Source organism: Equus quagga, chromosome 3, assembly GCF_021613505.1.
Source record: "Equus quagga isolate Etosha38 chromosome 3, UCLA_HA_Equagga_1.0, whole genome shotgun sequence".
Taxonomy (NCBI): Eukaryota; Metazoa; Chordata; class Mammalia; order Perissodactyla; family Equidae; genus Equus; species Equus quagga.
In genome coordinates, this window is record NC_060269.1 from 11961293 (window position 1) to 11988230 (window position 26938).

A 26938-nucleotide genomic window follows, 5' to 3' on the forward strand; every position below is an offset into this window, starting at 1 on the left:
GCATCCCACATGTAATGTAGAGGAAGATGGGCACAGATGTTACCTCAGGGCAAGTCTTCCTCAGCAAAAAGAGGAGGGTTGGTGGCAGATGTTAGTTCAGGCTAATCTTCCTCAAAAAAAAAAAAAGGTATTCAGGGGGTGGGTGGTGGGCCAAAGGGGTAAAGGGACACATATGTATGGTGACAGATAAAAACTAGACTATTGGTGGTGAACAGGACGCAGTCTGTACAGAAACAAATATAATAACGTACACCTGAAATTTACACAATATTAAACAACCAATATGACCTCAAAAAAACAAAATAAAAACTTGGGTCTTCAGCCAGTAAACAAAAAAACAGGACATTATTACAACAGGGAAATTTCTTTTTAGAATAATCTCAGTGTTAAAGTCTTGGGAAACCTTGCTTTAATGTGTCACTTCATGTGTGGACTACTGCAGTGTTCTCCCAAATGGCCTTGCTGCTGCAAGCTGTAACCTTTTCAATCCATCCTTCACTCTGCAGCCAGAACAATGTTTCCACCTGATGATAGAACTACTCTTCTGAATACCCTTCAGTGGGTCCCCACTGTCTACATAATAAAGTTCAAATTCCTTCAGTGATACACAATCCCATCCAAGAATGGCCCTTGTCCACCTCTCTGATACCAGCCTGGTCTCTGTGCTCCTCATTTTAGCTGCTTGAAGAGGTATTTCACAAACCTGTCTTTATTCAAACCACTTGCAGTATCATTCCCCCTCCCCTTATTCCTAAAATGGCAGAAACTGATTTTATCTTTCAAGTCTCAAGTCAAGAATCTCCTGGGAAGTTCTTCCTGATCCCTACCCTGCCTAAAAACTGGCTAATCCTTCTTTTGAAAATTCCCAGTAGTACTATCTTAGCATTTATAGCAATTTCTAGGACTTGTTAAAATGTCAGGTCTCCCCCAGTAAAGGCTCCTCGTGTGTGAGGACCATGTCAGTGCTCACTTTTGTGTCCTCAGCACCAAGCAAAGTATTTGGCACAGAGAAAGCTCTTAATAAATGTATGTTCAACAACAACTTTTGAAAGACATCCGTGTCCACATATATACTTACACTGTCATCCCGAACTTACTGAAATCAAAGAGACATCTTACCAATCCTTGCAACATCACCACGAAAGTTTCTATTCTTAAAAAAGAAAAATAGAACGCACAAAGATTTAATGTTCTTGTTAATGCTGGCTGATCAGCAAAACCACCTGTACCACTTTTATTTATTTATTTATTTATTTTGCTTTTTGGTGAGGAGGATTGGCCCTGAGCTAACATCTCTGCCAGTCTTCCTCCATTTTGTATGTGGGATGCCACCACAGCATGGCTTAATGAGTGGTATGTAGGTCCTCGCCCAGGATCTGAACCTGCGAACCCTGGGCCGCCGAAGATGAGCACACAATCTTAACCACTATGCCACTGGGCTAGCCCTGTACCACTTTTAAAAATATAAATGTCTAGGCCACACAGTCTCTGAGAATATCAAATTAATAGGACTGATGTAGGACCATAGGTGATTCAAATGCACAGTCAGGCTTGAGAACCACTGAACCAAAGACTTGGAAAGGCATGGGCATAGCTCCTGCCTCAGCATGCCTGGAATTTCACCGGGTGAAGTGAGCATCCTAAGAGATATCAACACACAAAAACCATACGATGTTCCATACACATATACTGTGTTCTGGGATCAAGTAGATTTCAGCAGGCACTTTTGAGTATGCCCTCAAATTAGTTTGCTCACCAGTCAGGAGCTGATATTAAACTGAGAATAAAAGTAAAATATTCACCTGAAGGAAACAAGAACCATTCTTGTCAAAATTAAGTTCTTTATTAGTACCTATAGTTTTAAAGTTGTCCTGATTTAAGGAAATGGACCAGCTAAACCTAAGCATTGATTCCCACATTGTTTTCACTCCAATTATTCTTAGAACAGATTTCATGTTTCAAATTTGAAGAGCATCTGGCACAAGCCTAGATTAGTTTGCTAACCAAATATTTGTCTTCTAGTGTCACCTCTCCTAGTGGGTGTGATTATACACTTCAGGGATTAACACTTTGAGGTTCCCAATATGTCTGTGGACTTTGAAAGCATTAACTATGGGTCTAAGCTTCTCAAGAAAACATATGAAGGAATCCTCTTTTGCAGCATATTTCAAAGTCTTTCTAGTTGAGCTTTTGTTATTTTGATAGACTTTATTATATTCAAAAATGTTTCTAAAACAAACATTTCAGGTTTTGGCTGACACACCATTCAGTTGTTTGCTTTGCTGAAATGCCTTCAACTCCCCCTCAAATAAAAATTGGATGCAATTCCCAGACAACTTGAGCAAGAGAAGATCTGAGACACAGCAGTTTGGTAAAATCCAATATCCCAATTTCTCTGAGATTCTAGAATTAAAATAAACAACAACAAATTACTAGTATTAAAAATAGAAGAATTAATTCAGGTTGCGGGGTCGTATTCTTTATGTGTGTTCCACAGATGGATTCATCTCTCCAAAAAGACAGTATTTTATATCAGCCTGCGCACATCTGCTATTACTAGAATGTGCTTTTCTCTGTTGTCTGGATGAAACTCAAAAAGTAGTTGACTAAAGTTGCTTGTGTATATGGTTCCAGTTGCTCAGGGAGAAGTGACCTTCTCTGTAGGCACTGTCCCTTAACATACATACAGTGTGTGTTCAGGAAATGGTTTTAGCATGATTGATGATACTATGTATATCACCAAAACCAGGTCCTTAAGAACTCTCCTCCACCATAGACTGTGTCTTCATGCAACATATGCACCTGACACACTGTGCTCTGAAAAGTCAGTCCCATTACCTCTGTGCATCATCTTTCTAATTACAAAGATCTAGACATTTCTGATTTTCAGAGCAACAATCTCTGTTTCCAGCTGCTATGGCATGTCTAGGCAGAAAGTCAAAAAGATAAAATCACGTAAAGCTATATTCTTGAACAAACCAAATTTGCAGTAGAATTAAAGAATTAAGAGAGTCTTTGTTTCGGTACATTCTTTCCTCCAAAATGGTGTTTGTTATCAGAATAAGCAATTAAAAGGAATTACTTTAATATTCAGGAATTTTTCTCTCAATTATATTGCTGCACCACCTCAAAGGGTCACTTCATGCTACTTGTAGTTGTGATTTAGAGTAGAAAATAGCCAAAGCAAGCAGTTTATATTGTGTGAGATTCACAGGGAAACTACAAAAAAACTTAATTTATCCAATTTCCACTTCAAACTGCCAACAGGATATTGCATTGCAAAGTCTGTATTGCATTAACACTAGGAAAAACATGAAAAATGAGATAGAGGCCTTTAAATGGTGATTCACCAACTACCTCAGTTACCCTTATTACATTGTCATAGAAGAATGTTCTGGACACCTCACAATATGTGAAAGCTAAGAACAAATTAGAGGTGGATTACTAGAACTCTGTCAGCCATCCAATAAAGTATGCTTATCATGTAAAGAGACTACATAAAATGAATGTAGCTGAGGATGATGGAGCTGAAGTAATTGCATTCTGACCTCATCCTCCCCAGGCCATCATTCCTAGATTATTCTGATATGAGGGTTACATAAAAGAGTGTGTACTCTGTGAAGGCAAAACAAATAAATATAAAAAGATATCATCCCCTAGAATAAAATAACACAGTAATATCATCAGTGCAAGAATTAGGCCACAAAGAAGGCTCGATGAACAGGAAAACCCCAAATATACAGTAGTCCAGTAGTTAACGAAGCAGTGGAGATGCAAATAGAAACAAACGGGTGAGAGAACTCATTTCAAAATAGGAAATCCAGTCCCTCACCAGTGGGCCTGAAGTTAGACTCGCAAGAGATCTCAAAGGAAAGTAACCTCTCAGAAGGCTTCTGTGCCACGGTCTCTGCTATTCGAGAGGAAGCGTATTTTTGCAAATTTCAGTGTTTCTGATGATTAAAGGAGGGTTACTTCAAAGTCCCTGAAGCCAGAAAAACAAAATGTGGAGCTTGTCCTAATCACTGGTGACTATCCTTATGCCTTTTAATAAACTTACTGCAATAAAGACATGAGCTGTAGCGTCCTCAGGCCCTTCAAAACAGGCAGTCTGTGACGTCGGGTAAAGGTTACAGGCCAAGTCAGATGGCTGTGTAACACAACTGCAAAACAACTTTCTCCCTACTAACATTAAAAGAGCCTCGCGTTATATCTAAGTACATCAAAATGCTGCATATCATGATCTTTTTAATAATCTGTCTTTATCTTATACTGTGCAAATAATGGGAAGAAACTCAGAATGACATATGGAAGGAGTTATCTGGTGATCTAGGATTAAAATACCACCATCCTCTAAAGAGTCCAACATTCTTAACTATATCCACTATCTGGCAACCGAGCCCCCTCTTTCATCGTGCAGCAATCATTTAGGAGTATCGACTACGTGCCAAGTAATATACTAGACACTTGGTTTATAAACACAAATGAGACAATTACTGACTTTAAGCAATAATGTAGGAAGAGCAGGCCAAGGGAGAAATAATGACATGTAAACAAACAAATCCAAGCATGTACCTAAAAAAAAGGTCTTCTGGAGAGCCCAAAAGTGAGATCAAAGTTTTCAACCTCAAGTGCAATTTTGGGCAATTTCCCTACTTTAAATACTTTAAGCCTTGAACCCCTAAGACTATAACTTTTAGTAGAGACTTGAAAACAAGGAGTCTTGACCAAGAGGACGATAATCTAAAATGAACCTACTGAATTATTTTTCCTGAACTCTAAATCCCAAGACAGTCTTCTCCAGGTTCTCTGCAGTTTCCCGTCTTATTCTTTTCTACTAGTCAGTGGAATGAAATCATCCTGTATTCCCTACTTTTGCTAACAATAATCTTTAATTTCTCTTTTGGAACCCCAAGATAATCATAGCCAATGTCTGTTTGGACTTTCACCATTTATAGAATATTTTCACATACTTTGCAGATCATTTGTTCCTCACTGTGGGATGCCATTGCCTTCATTTTACAGATGAGAAAACTGAGGCTCCAAGAGGTGAAATAATTTCCACCAAGATAAACCATTAACAGTTGGAGGAGCTAGAACTGTAACCCGGTCTTGATGGCCAGGTCCAAATCTCTTGATACACAGCACCACATTCTCCTGATTTCTGTCACGGAGTCTCTGCCTTCTCTCCCTCCTTGTCTTTGCCATCTTCTGTCTCCATTACAGTAGCCTTATAACTAGTCTCCCTCAAGTTCCCATCGTAGTGGGTCTTAACCACTTGGTAACACGGGCCAACTTGAGTCACTCCATATAAGCATGTCTGAAAAGATTTTTCATATAATTTGAAGTTCACTCACAGACCCCTAGATTAATAACTTTGCTTTACTCCCTCAGGTTTCCCATACATCCCCAAATGACTCATCTCCTAAAACTCCTCTATGATCATATTTCAAGGCTCAGCCTTTAGTGGTTTCCCACTGCCTAGTGAATGAAACAAATTCACTACCCTGACCTTCCAGGCCTTTCCTGCTTCTCTACTGTCAGTCTACTACACAAATTCTAGATCCACTCTCCGAACTAGTAACTGTCATCCTTCAGATATGTCTGATGCTTTCTCACAACTATGCTCTCAACATTAGACGTCACCTACCTCCAGCCTCCCTGCTTCTGTCGGAGCTGCCCAAGACTGATTAACTTTGCGGGCAACCGCATTACACTGCTGACTGGTATTAAGGTTGCAAGAAACTAAAACCCATCAGGTCTTTTTCACTTGTGCTGCATTCAAGCCAAGTTTCCTGGAACTAAAGACAACATTTTACTTGGGCTTTATTCCGTATTTCTTATTAGAATCAGCCTCTTAAGATCTTTTGCCATCATGGATCCTATCTTCCAACATATTACTTGTCCCTCCCAATCTCCTGGCATCCAAAAATAGAATTAACTTACTATCAGTGTCCTTTTTCAGTTTAGTGATTAAGATGTTGAATAGGACAAGGATAAGTATCCTGTCACCTCCATTATATTCTTCCTTATCATCATTCTTCAAATATCCAGACCATATTCTATTCTATCCACTAAGCAAGTGGTTCTTAACATTTAGTGTACATAATCACCCAAGATGCTTGATTAAATGCAAACTCCTGGGTCTCAGCTCCAACAATTCAGTAGATCTGGAGTAGGGGCCCAGGAATCTAGATTTTTAACAAGCTCAATGTATCTGATATTGGGGTGAAGAGACCACTCTTTAAAAATGATGCCCTAAACTTTTTTTGATCCTATTTTTTCAGCAACATTAATGGCTCCCTCCCCTGGGCTCCTATAGCTACATTGAAAACTCTTGAAAGCAAGGATCCTATCTCTCTTGTTCTCCATTACACCTCTAGGGCAGAGCACATTCCTAGGAGTATTAGGGGCTCTGTAACTTTTTGTTAATGAATGAATATAATCTTTATTGTCTGTGCCATTCATGTAACATATGAATGTATTGAACCCATTGGTATATAGATGAACTCTCAAACTCAAGTATTATCCAAGAAATGACAAAAGCTATGCAAAATATAGACTTGCGTCTTCTGCAGCACCGGAACATGGAAGATTACTCCATAAAAATTTATCAAAATAGATAAGAGGAAGTGAATAGAGATCCTAGAAATCAAGATATATGACAAGTTGCCATACAATATAGTTGACATAAATCAGTGGGTGAAAAATGGAATGTTCAATAAAAAGTGCTGGGAAAACTATCCATAAAGAAAAGTGTACCTCATACCATAGACCATACACAAAAATACACTGTAAACAGATTTAAAAATCTAAACATGAAAAGCAAAACTATAAAGTTTTTTAGTAAAAAACTAAGATAGTAGTACCTTCATTATGGTGCTAGAGAAGGATTTTTAAAATAAGATATACAAAGAGTTTATAAAACTTGAAAAATTGACACATTCAAATATATTAAAATTAAAATATCTTCATAAGAAAAAGACCTTAAACAAGTGCAAGGACATGCCTCAGATTGAGAAAAGGTATTTGCAACAGATAACAATAAAGACTTTGTACAGAGAACATATTCAAAAATTTTAAAAATCAATTACAAAAAGAAAATCCAATAGAAAAATAAGCAAAGAATATGAACAAAGATTTCATGAAAGAGGAAGACATTAATTAGGGAAATGGAATTAAAAAGAAATCCAGGGGCCAGCCTGGTGGCATAGAGGTTAAGTTTGTGCACTCTGCTTTGGTGGCCTGGGGTTCACCGGTTCAGATCCTGGGCACAGACCTACACACCACTTATCAAGCCGTGCTGTGGCAGGCGTCCCACATATAAAGTAGAGGAAGATGGGCATGGATGTTAGCTCAGGGCCACTCTTCCTCAGCAAACAGAGGAGTATTGGTGGCAGATGTTGGTTCAGAGCTAATTTTCCTCAAAAAAAAGAAAAAAATCCAAAAACTCTAAGATTGGCAAAAATTAAAAATGTTGATAGCATCAAGTTGAGGTGTGGATGTGCGAAAACAGGAACTTACACATGCCATGATATATAGACTGATACAATTAGTTTAGAAAGTAAATGAGTAGTGCCTAATAAAATTGAATGGCAGGGCTGGCCCTGTGCCTGAGTGGTTAAGTTCACACACTCCGCTTCAGCGGCCCAGGGTTTCGCTGGCTTGAATCCTGGGTGCAGACATGGCATCTCCTGTCAGGCCACGCTGAGATGGCATCCCACATGCCACAACTAGAAGGACCCACAGCTAAAATATACAACTATGTACTGGGAGGATTTGCAGAGGAAAAGCATAAAAAAAAGAAGAAGAAGGAGAAGATTGGCAACAGTTGTTAGTTCAGGTGCCAATCTTTAAGAAAATAAAAATAAAAATAAAAAATTGGGGGCCGGCCCAGTGGAGCAGCGGTTAAGTTCGCACATTCCACTTTGGTGGCCCGGGGTTTGCCGGTTCTGATGCCCGGTGCGGACATGGCACCACTTGACACACCATGCTGTGGTAGGCATCCCACATATAAAGTAGAGGAAGATGGGCATGGATGTTAGCTCAGAGACAGTCTTCCTCAGCAAAAAGAGGAGGATTGGCAGAGTTCGCTCAGGGCTAATCTTCATCAAAAAAAAAATAATAAATAAATAAAAAATTGAATGGCACCCATACTCTGGGACCCAGCAAAATGCTCCCACATGGGTGTACCCAGCGAGACATGTAATGGCTATCTACTGCAGCATTGTTTTTTAAGAATGAAGGAATGGAAACCACTGAACTATCTATCAGTAGGGCAATAAATAAACAGTGGTTTAGTCTTATAATCAGAGTTAAAATTCACAGGCAGTTAAAGCAAACAAAATCTACATGGATGGATTGCAAAGACACAATGAGGCCATACAATATCACATATGAAAAAATGTAAAATAAATTTTTGCTTGTAAGAATTTTTCAACAAAATGGTACATTTTTATTTAAAGCTTTCTATTATGACCATTTTCAAACACACAAAATTAGAATAGTATAGTGAAACTCCTTGTACTCATCACCTTGCTTTAGTAGTTTTCAGTATTTTGCCAGCAATTGGTATACATTTTTAAATACCAAAATTCATGCTGAGGGAATGGCCGTTAAGCGGGGCCCATGACAGCACAGGACAAGGAAAAAGGAGAGCCGGGTTCTGGTGCAGCCACTGCCACCATGCGCAGTGTGGCTCGCACACACTGGCTTTCTCTGCGTGGCCTCCCTTCTGAACTAGGAAGACTTCAGATTGGACTGATAAAAGGTTTGGGACAAGAGGGAATAATCAGGATCCAAGCTGACTTTCTAGAAGGGACAAATAGAGAAATCTAAAAGACACAAAATACCAGGAAGACCCAAAGGATCAGAAACAGTAAAACTGCACTCCGGACTCCTTAGCATTCACGACTAGAGAACCTGAGGTCTCCTCTAGCTCTGCGGGGATGCAATTTCACCCTCAGATATGTTTTGGGGGGAAGCACTAACATAGCCGCCTCCCCTCCAAAAACCCATCTTCTCCTCTCCCTAAATCTGGGGTTTGCTTTAACACCTGGGTAGCAAGTAGCTTCCTGAGAGCGCTCTTTGCTCCTCACATTACCTCCCTCCCCTCCAGTGCTGGCGCAGACAGGGCAGGCCTACAGCCTGGTCCTGATACCCCAAGTTTCTAGTATGCTGTAGAGCATGAAGGGACTGGAATAACTGGCAAATCAGAGCCAAACTGAGTTGTTTGGAAAGGTGGACATGTACCTCTTGAAGCAGTGTGCCGCTGTAAGGACCCAGCAGCTACTCAGGAGCGTGGCCCCACACAGGAGCCTGCCATCTCCATGGGATGACTTCAGCCGAAGGGACACTTGCCAAGGCCAGCCACCCCTAAGAAGAAAGTAAGCCACTCATCAGTATCATAAAAGGCAGAACAGCAAAGTAAAGTACCCCTTAAAGCAATGACTTACAAGGCTTATAGGTGGAAGGAGAGGAGAATAACAGGAGCTCAAGGATATGAGATCTCTTCCTACTTTGAAAAGATGCCCCTACAACCTGCACAGACCACCCTGAAGGTTTGCTTAAAGGCATTTGTATGCATTGCCCCATCTCTACATTCTTGGGAACAAGTTGAGTCTTCTTTGTATTTCATGATTTGATGGGGATTTTCTCTCCTCACTCTACCTCACCCAAGCAGCCTAAAGAAGTATTTAATAAACAAAGTGCTGGTTTCCACTAGTAAATTCAACAAACAAAAATATTATATTAAAATCAATCAAATCCAAAACACATATGTTCTAAACTAAGTGAGATTTGTAGTTATACATTTTTTTCAGATCTGTTAAATTAGTTTGTTTCTGCTACATAACTTTTCAGTAGTACATTTATTTCATAAATCAGGGGACAGTGATACAAAAACATGGTCTATATAAAGTAAATGTAGGTCAAAGGACAGTGACATTATCAGTGTAATCCGTATGCAACATAGAAAATAAAATAAGCAAAATGAATCCCTTATATAATAGTAGAAAATCCCCAGTTTCTAACCCTGTATGTGTATAAATAATTCTGTAATATAGAAAATCTCCTCTGAAAAACCTTTTACCTTAAAGAATTTTTCCCACCAATGATCCTCTTCTGCCGACGGTGCAGTAATCTCAACCCACAGACAGATGAGAGGGACTCTGAAGCAGAAACAGGTTATTAATTAAACTATCATCTTGCTGACAGTGGGTTAAAGACACAAGTTGCACATTCCCCTACTGCTTCCTTCTCTGTTTTGAATGCCTTTTCTCCTGAAATTATAGCATACTTTTCTTATAATAAAAATTAAAAGTTGTTGGGGCCAGCCCAGTGGCAAAGTGGTTACGTTCACGCGCTCCACCTCGGCGACCAGGGATTCAGGGGTTTGGATCTTGGGTGGGGTCTTAGCACTGATCATCAGGCCATGATGTGGCGGCATCCCACATACAAAACAGAGGAAGACTGGCACAGATGTTAGTTCAGCAACAATCTTCCTCAAGCAAAAAGAGGAAGATTGGCAACAGATATTGGCTCAGGGCCACTCTTCCTCACTAACCCCCCCCCAAAAAAAAGTTGTTTTCTCATTCAGCCATGGCAACAATAGTTCTCAAGCAGATGAGGAACTTTATGAGGTTTCCCACATTCAGCTCTGAAGAGGTTTCACTGGCTGCTGAACGGTTTGACCCTGTCCAGCACATCATCCTTGTAGGTACCCACATCTCCTCCTCTGCTGATTACACAGGCACTCAGGAACATTAAACAAAACAAGAGAACTACAAAGGCAATAATGGTCTAAATTACTTGCTTTTCACATACAATACACCTACAAGCCATATATACAAATGTAACTCAGAGGAACAAAGCACAGTCCCAGGATAGAATTTTGATCTAAGTTTACATTTACTCCTGTAGCATATTAAGATATAGAAAGAGTTTATTACTAAGCCAATTTAAATAACAAACTGTATTTAAGGGTATATAGTCAAACTTCCCAAGATAACGGACTTCTGTGAAGAACATTAAAAAAATTTAAATTAAAAATATACGAAAGATGGTGTACAAACAAGGAGTAAATAAAATAAGGTATGACTCATTTTTAAAACAATTTTAGAAAATAGAAGAATCTATGGGGGAGTCTTGTTTCTTTGGTTAAGTACATGTGTATAAAGGTAGATATGTACTGTTTTTCTATCTGCATAAGAAGAGGGTGGGAATTGTGCCACGACCATGGAAACCTAGTCAGCACTAATGGGCTCCCATAATAACCAGGCAGAAGGGAGCTCAACAGGGGATCAGCACTAGCTATTTCTCTGGAGAAAGAGATTCAACAGTGTGTACCAAGATCATTATTTTGCCAGATCTCAGAGGCATGCTGTCAAACTTTAATCCTCGCATCTTAGGATACGAGTCCTCTAGATGACACTGCAAATTATGAAAGAGAAAAATACAAGTTTCCAATAACGCTCCAAGTCAGGTCAAGGCATAGAATGCCAAGAGAAGGAATGATGTAACACTGAGCAAGCAAATCTGAAAGTTTACATCATTCTGAAGCAAAGGACCAAACTGCAAGAAAGTAAAACCTATTCAAAGCCATAAAACTCACTGTTACAAAAGAATTAAAAAGCAAAATGAAGTTCATTTGTAAAAGGATCCCATCAGAGGACCAATAACCAAGGGCTTGAGTTTGAATCACCTTATAGAAGTAACTAGATCTGGAGGCTCAACCCAAAATCAATAGGTCAATAAGCCAAATTCATTAATCTAGCTGAATTTGATGAAATTCAGCTAAGAGGAAATCATCCAGTCTAAGATGAAATCTTTGTGTTTGAGGTATGGTGGCACTGGAACCACGGTAAGGTACCAAACTAGGCGTTGCTGCAACTCTGGGAAGCCATAAAAGCAAATGCACCAATAATGAACAAATAAACATGGTATTTCATATTTCAAAATAGGTTTACACAGAAATATAGTAAGACATTTTACAATCATTGAATTTTTATGTTTTTCTACTGCTTAAGAAATTTGAAATAATCCAAAGAATTATTTATATTCAATTTGTAGTTATAGTTTAAATTATTGAAAAGAATTTAATAAATTAAGTTACAATCAATACTTAGGAAAAATTGGCTTACCAAATCATATTTATTAATATATAAGGAATATGTTATATATATACATATATATAAAAAACAAAGCACAAACAGTTGTAAGTATTCTTCTCTACACTCAAAAGCTCCTCAAATAGTGAAGAATCATATTAACAACATCCAAGTTATTTATTTCATTGTCTTTAGCAGTTACTAAAGGATGTTAGAAAAAGAGAATGCTTGGGGCTGACCCGGTGGCACAGCGGTTAAGTGTGCACGTTCCGCTTCAGCGGCCTGGGGTTCACTGGTTCGGATCCCAGGTGCAGACATGGCACTGCTTGGCAAGCCATGCTGTGGTAGGCATCCCACATATAAAGTAGAGGAAGATGGGCATGGATGTTAGCTCAGGGCCTGTCTTCCTCAGCAAAAAGAGGAGGATTGGCAGTGGATGTTAGCTCAGGGCTAATCTTCCTTGAAAAAAAAAAAAAGAGAGAGAGAATCTTAAATATAGATGTACCTGATTTTAAGAAAATTCAATGTATCAAAACTGTGAACTTTCAATCCACATAAATAAAGAGGTGATTGTTCTTTTCAAGAAATATACCATAGTTTTTTCCAAAATAGCTAGTTCTTTTCCTTATTCATTTAAAGCAGTAATTTCATAAAAATTAAACAGAGCTTTCAAAAACTCTTCTATTTAAGTTTGAAACATTTACTACTGTATTATACTAAAAGATTATTTCTCATATTCCTTACATTTTTAAATTCCAGAGAATAAAATCTACAAAAGATAATTTTCTTTTTGCAATTAATTTAAAAAATTATCCTGTATTTGAAATATTTGCAAGAATGGAAGAAGTGCCTTTCTATGATTCATCATTAAATTTTCACTTCTTGCTTTCTTTTTTTTTGGCTGAGAAAGATTTGCCCTAGAGCTAACATCTGCTGCCAATCTTCCTCTTTTTGTATGTGAGCCACTGCCACAGCACGACCACTGACAGACGAGTGGCATAGGTCCACGCCTGGGAACTGAACCCAGGCTGCCAAAGGAGAGCGCCAAACTTAACCACTAAGACTTTGGGACTGGCCCTCTTGCCTTCTTTTAATGAATATCAATAATTTTAATATCAATTCTGAATCTTCAAGGACCAAACCAACAAGTTTGACAGTTTTATTACATCTAGAGAAGGATGGTACAGAAATGGCTAAGAATGTCAAAAGGGGACAATCCCAGAGATTACAAAATCCTGTAAAGCCATTCCTGCCCTTGAACCCTGCCCTCCCTGGAAGCCCTACCCAGACAAGTTTGTCAAGAACCACTGCCTCTAAATTCTCACACAAGGAACAAGGGACTGTATCCTTGTGGAAGGGGATTTTTACCATCAAAGCACTGCTTATAACAATGAAGTGGGAATTGGTATTCTTTGACTTGCATAGGCCCCAGAAGGTGACTTACCTTTATTACTGTTAACTGATGCTTTCTTTCCAAAGTAATCACAAATAACTCCTGCATCCTCACTGTGGCGGCAGTTGTGTCTTCCAATATCTTGTTTGATACAGTCAGCCAGGGACCTCTCATTTCCTGTGCATTTCACATTATCCACGTGGATGGGTCCTTTTCCTTCCCCAAAGTAAGCCATGGTTCGTGCTTTGGCAGGACCCCTGGAAACAGAGCATTCTTGAGGACGTGGAGAATCAGTCAATCATACATCTGATAAATCACAACATATGCTTGCTCAATTATATTTCTTAACTTTTATATAGTAAAATTAGCATCTATATGTGCTAAAAACGACTTATTTCATGACTGCAAAAAAAATTAGGAGAGGTAATGACTATACTTTGTTTTCATACGCCACAGCTGCTTGATTATTCCAGTTGCCTCTAATTTAGCTTGGGCTAAGAAAGTCACATTTAATGGCATGTCAAAAAATCATGATAGTCTCAAACTCTAGTTTAAGCAGGAAAAAAATCATCTCAAAATTTTCTACTACCTTAAAGAGTATAATACTCTCTTAAAGTTGGTATAATACTGCCAAGAAAATTATGAGATTAAATAATTACCTAGCAAGCTAAAAACTAATTTTTTGCCTACTTTAGAAGTAAAAAAGTTCAATTTTTAACAGAGAAAATGAAAACCAGGAATCATAAATAAAAGGCAGACTTACTCTTGGTGTATTACCTTTTTTTGTTTTTTTAATAACACTTCTTTTTAAATATCCAAATACAGAAGCTTTTTAATGAAATATTTCAAACTAACACCATATTCAAAACTCAATTCCTGATAAATTGATGACATATCTATGAAAGGCAAAAGTTTTAAAGTTTGAATTGTAAGAAAATTATCCTTATAACCTCAAGTTAGGGGAAGATTTATTAAATAAGACATAGATGGTATACCATAAATTAAAAGATTGATAAATGCCACAAAAATTAAATTAAGAATGCCACTTTACTAAAATCCACCCTAAGGAAATTGGAAAGATAATAAGTTGATGAATATATTTTGCAATACATATTTACAAATATGTTTGTTGGGGAAGACATTTTCTAACAGAGTGGAATAGCATACGATATACAAAGAATTTTCAACATTCATTTAGAAAACTAAAAAATTCCAACAACCCAAGATAAAAAAGGCAAAAGACAGGAAAAGGTCTTTTTACACAAAAGGAAATAGGTCAGTGGCCAATAAACAAAGGAAAAAATGTCCAATCTCATTAGTAATCAGAAATAAGCAATGAGATGACACTAGCTACCCACTAGATTGGCACAAACTGAAAAAAATGGCAAAAAATGAAAAACCATCGTTGCTGTTGAATGTGTCAAACGGGTGGACCCCCGAGTAAGCAGTCCCGCGACACTTGATCAGTTGACGGTGCCCATCCTCTGTAAGCCAGAAGGTCTACTCTTGCTTATAGTCCCTAAAAAAGTCTCTTGCACAGGTGCACCAGCAAGAAAGGCATGAGAATATTCATAGCAGTCTAACTTTTTCATAGCAAAACTAGAAATTATAAACACCCTATCAATAACACAATACACAAGTTGGATATTTATGTGACAATATCATAGAGCAAAATGAATAGGAGTGAAGTACAGCTATACAGATCAACAGAGGTGAATCTCAAAAGCAGTTCTGAGGGTGGAAAAAAGCAGGTACTGAAGAAAACTCAAAGTATGATTACTTGCTTTAAAAAATATATAAGCAATAGACAAAATTCTTATTTAAGGTATAACTTTAAAATTATGAAGAAATACAGTTGAAGACCCATAATTCAAGACAGTGGACTAAGGAGAGTGGGATTGGCCCACAAGGAGCTCAAAGGTACACTCATGTTCTGTTTCCTAAACTCAGTGGCAGACAGGACTGCCCTGTGTGGTCCTGCATGCTGTGCGCAGCATGGCACCAGGAGATGCCATTCATGTGGCTACAGCCTGCACAACTGAAAATATGGCTATGGTGAGATGACGTGTGTTTGTTTCATTGCTACCCTTTAAAAAATACACACACATATACATAGTGGCTGTATATTTCCCAATTAAAGACAAAGAAGAAGGCTGGCCCCGTGGCCGAGTGGTTGAGTTCGCGCACTCCACTGCAGGTGGCCCAGTGTTTCGTTGGTTCGAATCCTGGGCGTGGACATGGCCCTGCTCATCACACCATGCTGAGGCAGCATCCCACATGCCACAACTCGTAGGACCCACAACGAAGAATATACAACTATGTACTGGGGGGCTTTGGGGAGAAAAAAGGAAAAAAAAATAAAATCTTTAAAGACAAAGAAAAAAATGGGAAAATATTAATCTTACTTAGGAGATTTTTTTAAAAGTTGAGTCAAAAAATTTATTTGCAGAATTATAGGTAATATCTTTTAATTTGACTACTTTCTTATGACACAAAAAAGCATCTAATGAACAGGCATTAATTTCATAATTAGAAACAAAACGTTACTTAAGAAAAAATCTAATTTTATTTTAGGAAATTATAAAATGAATCAACAATACCTTATATCAGAGAAACATGTTTTAATGTTAATCGAGGTGGTGATACTTTGCAAACAACTACTGAAAATACATCTGCTATCAGAATACTTCGATACAGTCAGGAAACAATGTTTTCTTGTTGTTAGCTTAGTCATCACAGTATACAAGAGTAATTTATCACTAAAATAATTCCATCCACTGAACTGAAGAGGTTTAGGACTACCACTGTTAGATTAAGAGGCATTGTCAGCGGTGGATCACACTGTGGACCTGAGCGTGAAGCCAGTTCTGTCTCTCACTAGCTATGAAACCTTAGACAATTATGCAACCTCTCTGAGACACTTTCCTCATCTGCAAAACTGAGATAATAGGAACTACCTCATTTGGTTATTGTGAAGATTAAACGAGACAATGCTTAGTACATAGTAAGTACTCAATAAATATTAGCTATAATATAGTTGGTTAATAACTGGTTGTTATTAAATTTACTAAATTTTTAAAAATACAAGTACAAAGAAGGAGGGAATAAAAATACAAACAAGCCAGCAAACAGGCCAGGCCGGTAGATACCCCTTAAAATATCTTCACTTAAAATTTTTGTTTGGCAATGTTCACTTTTTCACTTCCACCCTAGAAGACAGATATTACATATTTACTTATGATCACATGTAAGCATATGTGAAGGAACTATATGATAAAGAGTAATTCCTAATAAAATACTCAGAAGAATGATAATCATCGGAATCTTCAAAGTTACTACTTTCCAAACACTCAGTGGTAGAAAAGGCTTAAGATCTGCTCAACCCAGCGACAGGGCAAAAGAAATTTCAACCTGTCTAAAGGTTAGAACACATTCTTATAATGCGGACTTCTGGTTTCAGCGACTTATGTCTTGAGCAATATATGGTGTAGCTGTCAACACTCTCCAATGACTAATGCCTGTTTTCTCTGCATCTACTGTTCTGCTGAGGTGGGAATGTCAGAGGGAAAAGTGCATAGCCCAGTTTCAAAACCTTTCCTGTTCCGAGAAACCACAACATATGAGAGCCACACATGGGAATCAAAAGTATGAGAGGTTTTAAATCAAAAGAAAGCGTCTCATCAAAAATGACAATATAGACTTCTAACATCAAAATAGATTCTACTTAATTCAGATAAAGTTATTATGTTTCCTTACAGTTAGGCAGGGAACTCAAGTGAAGCAGTTTATTGATATGGATTATCTGAGAAATTCACTTAGATAATCCCCTTTGAGCACGCTCATAGTTGGCAGCACATTCATTTTGTAAATAAACCCAGTCATTTCTTCTGCCTTGGTAATAGCTACTCTGACATAAATTGCAAATAAAAATAAGTTTTAACCCATTAGAAATCTTTACAGCCATGGAAGATCCCTGTGCCCAAACATGTGACTCTAAAGGTACTCAGAGCAAATCTTTTTTTATATATAAAATACATTTAATAATTGCATGAGTAATAAATGCTCATTGTATAAAATTTTCAAAATAAATGTATAAAAAAGCACACTACTAGCATTTGAGTATATTTCCTTCCTGTACATACGTATGGGGAAAATACTATCATTTTTAATGGTTAAAAACTTCATTGTACAGATTGGTGGCTCTCAAGCTGCAGGCTATTCAAGAGGCCACTTGAGTTGATTCTGAGTGAGTGTATCGAGGTGGGACTTAAGAAATCTATTTTTTTAACAAGCCCCAGGTAGTTCAGCATCAAACTTTGGTGTAGAAAGATGAGAATTTATTTCCCTACTGTCGCACATTTATTTTAAAAATTTAGGCTTTTTATAATTATATACATCCTGATACGTAAATTTTTATGGGAAGCTCAGATTTCTTCCCAGCAATGAAATTTTTGTTCAACAGGTATAAACATTTCTTAAGGTTCTGGATATGTATTGCTGAACACAGGGCAAGTCTTTTGAAAGCAAGTTATGCATTTGAAATATCTATAATTAAAATGCAACCATTTAAAGCAAAGGTTTTCTTCTGTTTTATTTTGTGTGTCATAGTTCTGATCTGTCTGGAATTTATTGCTGTTTAGGGTTAGTAAAGGATCTAGCTTTATTTTTGCCCCTAAGGTAATTGTCCCAATAACTTTTCCTGCTGATTTGAAGGCCTTTTTTATTTACTCATCTATCATGCTTATATGTACACAAGCCATTGCGTGGTCTTTATAGTTCAGTAATTCCCAACCATGGCTACACATTAAAATTACCTTTGCGAGCTTTTAAAATATAGCCAATCCTGAATCCCACCTGACGTCAAATAAAGTAGAATCCGTGGGAGCGGAGTGAGGCATGGGTAATATTTTTTTAAGCCCCAAAGTGATTTTACTGTATACCAAGGTTGATAACCACTGCTGTAGTTGGTAACATGGACTTCTTTGCCTGTTCCTGTGCCAGTGTCACGTGGATTTGGTTTCAGATGAATTCAGAAGTCAAGGCCTCCTCCCCATCCCACATACATACCAGGAAAAGCCAAAGATTTTTATGAGCATAGCATTTAATGTATAGGTTAATTTCTATTTTGTCTTCCCATTTAGGATTGTGGGGTATCACTTATTAGATCTTCCAAATTTAGTAAAAATCTATTTCTTTTCATATATATAGCTCTCATTTTTTCTGACATTTATTCCTGGATTTCTTTTTTTTTTTTTTTGTACCTTCTATAAATGAAATTTTAAAAGAATTTTCTACCTAACATATAGGGACACTATTGCTTTTTTAAAATATCTATATTTTATATTGTGACATTAATAAGCATTACTTCTAGTGTCTTTCTCAATGATTCTCTTGGGTTTTCTAGGTAGACAATCATATTATTCATATAACAATTCTTACTTCCTTTCAATACTGATACCTCAATTCTTGATGATTAGTGAGACCTCCAGACAATACTGAGTCATTACAGTAATAGTAACACCCTTGATTTGTTCCTATTTCCTGATTGTTGTGATAGAAAGTTAAGGTCGTTTTATTTTATTCTGATCTTCCTAAGAGATATGAGGAAGGAATGTTGATTTTTATCATGTTACTTTTCAATATTAAGTAATTATATTTGTTTTCACTTATAGATGACACACTGAAATACATTCATTGAATGCCTCAGTTTGAACCACTCTTATGTTCTTGCAATAGACTGTTTGTGGTGTACTGTTCTTTTAATACACTACAGGATTAAATTTGCTAATATTTTGTTTAGAATTTTTGTATGCAGATTCATGAGATTGGGGTATAGTTTTCTGTATGTGTATGTGCGTGTTTGTTAGTACTTGTCTAGTCTTGAAATCAAGTTCTATTAACCTCATAAAATGAATAGAAAGATTTCCATCTTTTTTGCTCTACAAAAATTTATATAACTCAGGAATGATCCGTGCCTTGAAGATTAGTCAAAACTCTTCAGCAAAACATCAGAGTCATTTCTTCCATGGTCGTTAATCTATTTGGGTTTTCTATCAATTTTCACAGATATAATTTTGTTGAAAATGTACAGCTTCCTAGATAATTGTCCATCTCATCTAGATTTCTCAATTTATTAGCTAAAAGTAGTTCACAGAATTCTTCTACAAGTTATTTAGCCTTCTGCAGACCTGTGCTTATATTCCTTTTCTTTTCTCTAATGTTTGCTTGTATTCTCTCTCCTTTTTCTTAGAATTTCCAGAGATTGTTGATATTTTATTAACCTTTTTTAGGAGGGAAATAATTGTTGATAATGTGGATGTGTAACGTAAAGCAACTTGAAATTCAAATAGGCATAATTTGAAGATAAATAAAAATTAATGGACTCTAAAGTTAAAACCCCAGGGGAGTCCCATCAGTTTGGGGAGTGGGGATGAGCGGAGGGAGAAAGTAAGGAACAGTATGCCAAATGGCTTGATATTCTTCAGGAAGGGGAAGTAAAGATAATTTTTGAAATTGGTAAGAAAATATGTCGGTATGTTTGCTAAAAATTTAAAGAAGAACTTCTGGTAAAACAATAAGAATGCTCAACTTCCAGATCCCTAAAGAAAGGGAAGAAAGAACATAGAAAATTGGATTGCTTGCAAATCAAAAACCAGAAGGTAACACAAAGAACAGAGAACAAAGCATGACAAACAGCATAAAAGTCAATGAAAGGTAGAAGTAAATATATAGAAAATAAAATCAGACTCATAAACAAAAGGATGATTTCTTAGCAATTTATCAACCTACAGACTAAAAAGAATGCATTTTAGATATATCAACAAATAGAAATTAGAGAATATTTTAAACTAACAAAAGTGCATTATTAAGTAGACATTCTCAATGATATAGTGAAATCTAATAAATTTTCTTTCTTTTTTTTTAATCATTAAGGACTGTGTCATCTATAGGAAAAAGTGTAGGGATTCGCTCTGGGCTCCAGGCATGTAGTAATTTATAGCTGAGAATTTCAAAGAGACAATAGGCTCTAACACACTAGGTCTTTAAACTGGGTGTCAAAGGCTCCTGGGAGTAGATGATGACTTTCCAAGGGATACATGTGCTTTAAGGGAATCAGTATTCAGATCCTCGAATTCCATGTGTATCTGCTCCTAAAACTGGTCTTGCTGAAATCAAGATCAACTTCTCTTTCAAAATTTCTTTTCTTCCATTTCACAAAAGAAAGGCCTATCTTTCACTCATCCCAAACCCTACCACAGTGCATTGCTCCCAGATTTAAAAGCCTCTAAAATGGCCAAGAGAACAATTCAAAATATATGATAGCAATGAAGCCTCCTTTAACAAGTATCATAAACTCAACCTGTCAATCTAAGAAACAGGAGCTCTGGTCAACTTTTATTTCCTATGTTTAATAATTATTTATCGAATTTTATTTTTTTGTTGTTGTCTTTAATCAGTTGTGTACTAGAAATCATAAAATCCAGACGGGAATTCGTTAGAAGAATTTAATTTCTTTCTCTCTCTCGTGCTGTCTCCATGTGTGTATACACACACACACACACACTTTTTAAAGCATAATACCATTAGGATTCTTTGGGGAAAGAAAATTTAAAATATAATTTTAAGGAGAAAAGGGAAGTATGTGAAATTTCTGAAAGTCAAAGAAGAATGTTCATGCATTATTTAAATGGATGACAGAGTGTCAAATCACTATGATCTTTATATTCCATTGGATATAATTAAAAGAATGAATTAACTATTCTATTTTTAAATGTCATACACAAATATGCCAGAAATTAAATCTTTTGCAGCTATTGAAACATAATATAAAAATTAGATATACTTAATTGTAGGTCTCCACTAAAACAGTAGGGGAACACCAATTTTTAAATTCTTTAAGGGACACTACTGTAATAAATATGAAGTTCAGGGGCTGGCCCCGTGGCCGAGTGGTTAAGTTCGTGCACTCTGCTTTGGTGGCCCAGGGTTTTGCCAGTTTGGATCCTGGGCGCGGACATGGCACCGCTCACTAGGCCACATTGAGGCGGCATCCCACGTGCCACAACTAGAACGACCCACAACTAAAATATACAACTATGTACTTGGGGGATTTGGAGACAAAAAGCAGAAAAAAAGAAAAAAAAAAGAAGGTTGGCAACAGTTGTTACCTCAGGTGCCAATCTTTAAAAAAAAATATATGAAGTTCAAGAACACATCATATTGAAACATATATTAATGGATTCACACAAAGTTCAAATAGAATGGAATTTCTATCGTGGCTATTTAGTCTATCTTAAGGAGTTTGATATCAACATATTCTCTCTGAACCCTTTAAAAACAACACACTCATATGCTAGACTTCATCAGACATTATGTAATCTATCATTAAATGATGGCTTTTACTTTCTGTGCATAGCTGGGTTAGTTACCACTCACGTTTCCTGGCTTTTATTACTTCATTTCTGTTTCTCTCATTATGAAAATGCTTTCTGATGAAATTTCGATTCTCAATGTTTCCTAGGATTAATCCTCAAGCAGGATCCAACTGGTCGGGGACAGATCTCTGGAATTCTTATCAATGAGGCCCAAGCTTTTCAACAGCTTAAAAGTTTTCTAGATTGATTTCTACAAACAAATGCTTTATTAAAGATTGTTAACAATTCGAAGTAGATATGGGGAAAAGATCCCCTACACTGGTCATATACCTGTTTATAATTATATAAATATATGTTCTTATATGAAATACATGTTCTCAGTGTAAAATTATAAAAACACTAAACTTTATTCAGATTGATTAGTATCTAAATGATTCTCATTTAAATTGTACTGTTTGATGGTAAATTGTAGATTGTGCACTAGAAGATGATTATTCAGTTTGTTATAATAACATTAAATTACTGATTTACGCATTGAGACTTTATTTTAAAAACAATTACAAAATGCAATCTTTTTTCAAAGCTTTTCTTGATAACTGTTACAGAAACATTATTGAAAATTGCTGCAAACTTTGTTCACTTAATCTATATTGTTTCTCACCTAAATTCACCATTTAAGTTGAATGTAAAATGGACTAAATGATGATAAGTAAAAAACAATAAAGAAACGTAGAAAGAAATCAAAGTGAAAATGCACTGATGGATATGGTTACGAACTTTTCTCCTTCTTAAACTTGGCTTAGACACACAATTTGAGGATCAAATTTGATCTTTCCCTTTATACTTTCTTTCATATTTCCAAAGGTAATACTTCATACTTCCAAAGGTAATTCTAGGCTTCCTGGATCACATCTACCAAAAAATAAACTATAACCAAGAAAGTAGTTTCAAACAGCAATATACTTTAATGGCTGATTTTGGATAAGGAAATTCACTGGGAATGTAATGTAAGAACAATAATTTTTTTCCAAATGGAGGAATGAGTGTTAGAAATGTAATGAGGAAAGGAAACTTAAATCGTTGACTAAATTCACCCAGGCATCTAATGTAGACTCTCCCTACCTTGCTCTTCCACCCCATATTTTGAAAGCTGAAAATCTATGTCACATACCAATTTCAAATACTGAAAATCTATATCACAAATAACGGACCCATTGACCATAAAACTGTTGGAATTGCAACTAGGTCCAAAACTGAGCAATAAAAGGGAGTAGTATCTGAGTAACCAAAAACAAACTTTGAATTAAAACTTTAGAATAAAGCATTTGGACTTTTATTAAAATAGAAATACTTTTAAAAATAAAAATGTAATCTGCATAGGAATAACTAGTTAAATCTATCAATATTTAAGATACACATAGATGTATAATTAATTATATATTTTTAAAATTCAAACCACTACTAATAATCTACTACGAGCTAGGCAATTTATGTATATTAGTTTAAATTTCATAGCCCTCTCAATTGTAACATGTTCCACATACTTGCAACTGCAAAATCAATACCCACGGTGCTTTCATGGTCGTTTGTAGATATGTGCAAAGCCTCAAAAGACTGAGTTGCCAGTTGAGGTCTCACAAGATTATCTGTCTTTTTATTTCAGCTCTCAAACTGCAAACAAGTGTCCTTTTCCCAGTCTATTTAGTACCATGTTTTTCGCACAATAACTCATGTCTGAATGAAGCCTATCTAAACAAACATATTTTCTCCATAAGGCACATCACAGCCTTGCACTTAGGAACGCTAACACTATGCCTAGGGGCCATTTTAAACAGTGAAATCATCAACAAAAGACCACAAAGATGGCGGGGGTACTAATAGACCACAAAAAGGACAATTGTTTGCAAGTATGAGAGCTAAAAGAAGGCGGCAGAGTATCGCCCTGTTCGACCTCAACCCTAGAAGCAGGGGCTCAGCATTGGCTAACTCAGTGTTCACCGTGACCTCAGAGAACTCGACCTCTGTGAATAAGGAGAACCAACCACAATTTTAATAACTGCAGAGTCTCTTAAAAGGCTACAGTGTTGAAACAGAAATCACAGAGAAAAGGTTAATACCTCTGCCTGATAGAAGCAGTGTTATGAGTAGTCAAGTTATTAGACTATTTGCTGTTAGATAAAAGCTACACTCCTTATGCAACACAATGTATGTTTCTTGTAAGAGAACAGAAATACTTAAATAGACTCTACTTCGTATTTTTCTTTATAATTCTGAATCATGTCAGTATGCTGCCAGTATTTTCAATTGAATCACAGAAATTAATTTTAGGTAAGGAATAACTCACTAGAAAAGCCTAAAAAGTCAGAAATATTTATCAAGTAACTATCCCAAATTAGGTTTTACTTACTTATAGCCAAGCTGGCGGCAGATCACAGCTGCGTCCTTATCAGTCCACCCATCATCACAAATGGTTCCCCACTGGCCATTGATAAAAACCTCCACTCGTCCTTCTTTCTTATTTTCTCCATCCATCAGTCTGATAGGAAAACCTAAGTCATGATTCAAAAGTATTAGAAAAGCCAAAACAAGCAAACCGATGTTAAAGCATGAGAGACTTTATAAAGCACAATTTATTTTTTAAATCAACTATAAAATCAGCAGGTCAATATGAGAGAGAAAGACGAGATATCAACAGAAAACTGTATCTACTGTTGCATATCTTTTGAAGCCTGGCGGTCAGAGTGCTCACTTGCTCAACTTTGCTAGCACTTGCAACAGTGCCTGGCATACAGAGGACACGTGATAGCTGTTTGCTGAATGAATGAATGAATAGCACTGTAAAATCGTGAATGGTTTTATTACTGCTACCCTCTAAATAGTAAAAGATGTTTACTCAGAGTTGTTTTTGTCTGTTTATTTATCCTTAACATAGGTAGAAATTTACACTCCAAAGCTAAGATTTTTTAGGAAGGCATAAGTAGATATACCCTTGGCATGCACAGGTAACTTGAATGCCAGAGGAATAAGAGGAAGGCAGCTTCCTATTCCTAAGGACAATTTCCATCTCAGGCTTCCTATTTGCTATTGATTCCAAAGGAAGGACTTAAGTCACAAAAATTACTAAGATTTAAAAGTTGAATGGGGATGTAATGTACAGCATGATGATTATAGTTAATAACACTCTATTGCATATTTGAAAGTTGCTAACAGAGTAGATCCTAAAACTTCTCATCACAAGAAAAAAAATTTTGTAACTATGTAAGGTGACAGATGTTAATTAGATTTATTGTGGTGATCATTTCACAGTGTACTCAAATATCAAATCTTTATTTTGTACACCTGAAACTGTATAATGTTATATGTCAGTTATACCTCAATTTAAAAAAATGCTGAAGCTAGGAAATAAAAAATAATAAATAAATAAATAAATGTCATGATTTTTTAAAAAGTTGAGAAACTGATCTCTAGCAAATTGAGGTTAATCTAAGTTATGCAAATGAAGTGATTTGTAGAGTTTCCTGTATCTCTTTCAACACCGAGAAATACGGTATTGTTTAATTGAAAGTCTTTGCAGTAGCTTGCATACTGTCATGAGTTGAATTGTGAGGTCATTAGGGTGGGCCCTAATCCAATATGACTGGTGTCCTTATAAGAAGGGGAAATTTGGTCACAGAGGTACACTGAGGGAAAATTATATGAGGAGACATCTGGAGAAAATGGCCATGTGCAAGCCAAGGAGACTGGTCTGGAACAGACCCTTCCCTCACAACTTGCAGAAAGAACCAATCCTGCCAACAACTTGGTTTTGGACTTCAGAACTGTGAGACAATAAATATCTGATGTTTAAGCCCCCAGTGTGTGGCACTTGGTGACGGCAGCCCAAGGAAACTAATACACATACTTTAGATTACCCAGTTACCAGAAGAGTCTGCAGCTTCAGGGCCCCTAAGATTTACGGGTAATGATTTAGGGAATACAACGAATGATGGTGAAATCATCAGAACCAGGGAGGTGGAGTAGGCAGCTAATGAACAAAACGCCATTTCATATATGTTTAAACCAACGTGAAATTACTAGATTGACATTTGTTAACTGAAAGAAAATACTGTCGGCAAGATGGACACAGTTTGCTGCTGCTGCTTCTTTCATTCTTCTGATCCATTTCACTTCTCCATCATTCTTTGTTACCCCCCCAGAGTTGTTGGCTCTCTAGTTTCTCTCCTGGTCATACTCACTTTGTGGGACAGGCATCATCGTAGAATCATCATGGCAAAGTCAAAATCAACAAGTGTTTATGCAGCGTCTACTCTATGTGCTGTTTACAGTCAACTAAAAAACACTTGGGAGTTTAGCTGTGTCACAAAGCACAGCATACTTGAAACTTTACATTTCTTATTAACGTATCTGGAATTGTGGGGTTCTTTGTAAAAGGAATAAGGTGAAAAGTGATCCTCAAGGGAAGAAAAATCCAAACAGATGAAAATCTCTTCTTAAAGTTTTCAATTTTTACATTGTTGGATCTTTGGTCCAAAATTAAGAAAACATATGCACATGGAATTAGATCTCCACATTCCATCTTACGTGTTTTATGGGCAGTTTTTCATATACCACAAAAATAAAAATGATGAAGTCTTTTTAAAGCCTAAGCTGCATGCTTTGTAAAATAATGTGTACAATATTTCTGAACCTAATTTTAGCCATTCATTTTACAAAGTCGTTGGATTTTTAATGCTTGAAGGTAAAGTGGATGACAAAAGCCATTCTGTCATACCACCTTACTGTTTAAGTTCTTTTTGCTAAAGCAGTAATAATACACACGTTTCATATCTAAAATCTTAAATATATATAAAATGCCTGGGAAAATTAACAGTCCTATGGGTACATAGTATCTTTAATTATATGTCTCAAATTTTGAGTTCCAGTAGAGTTTTCTTTAATTTTCCTGTAACATTGATTTAATACATTATTTTTGGAAAACATTTTTCTGAGAAGAAAGATAATATCTAGCATAAATATAAATTAGAAGTCAAAGTTTATACAGTAAAACTGAGTAAGAGAAATCTCAC

The 26938-nt window shown here is 36.5% G+C and overlaps 1 protein-coding gene across 2 annotated transcripts in view; it reads right to left on the reverse strand.

Moving 5' to 3' along the window:
• Positions 1–26938, reverse strand: part of PRSS12 (serine protease 12) — a 71077-nt gene that overhangs the window by 6850 nt on the left and 37289 nt on the right. For both annotated transcript variants that reach the window (XM_046657065.1, XM_046657066.1), the window contains 4 exons: positions 24280–24421; positions 13549–13754; positions 10088–10166; positions 9250–9372 (listed from right to left, as the gene is read on the reverse strand). In XM_046657065.1, the coding sequence (XP_046513021.1) occupies positions 9250–9372; positions 10088–10166; positions 13549–13754; positions 24280–24421 (550 nt within the window). The remainder of the gene's footprint in view (positions 1–9249; positions 9373–10087; positions 10167–13548; positions 13755–24279; positions 24422–26938) is intronic.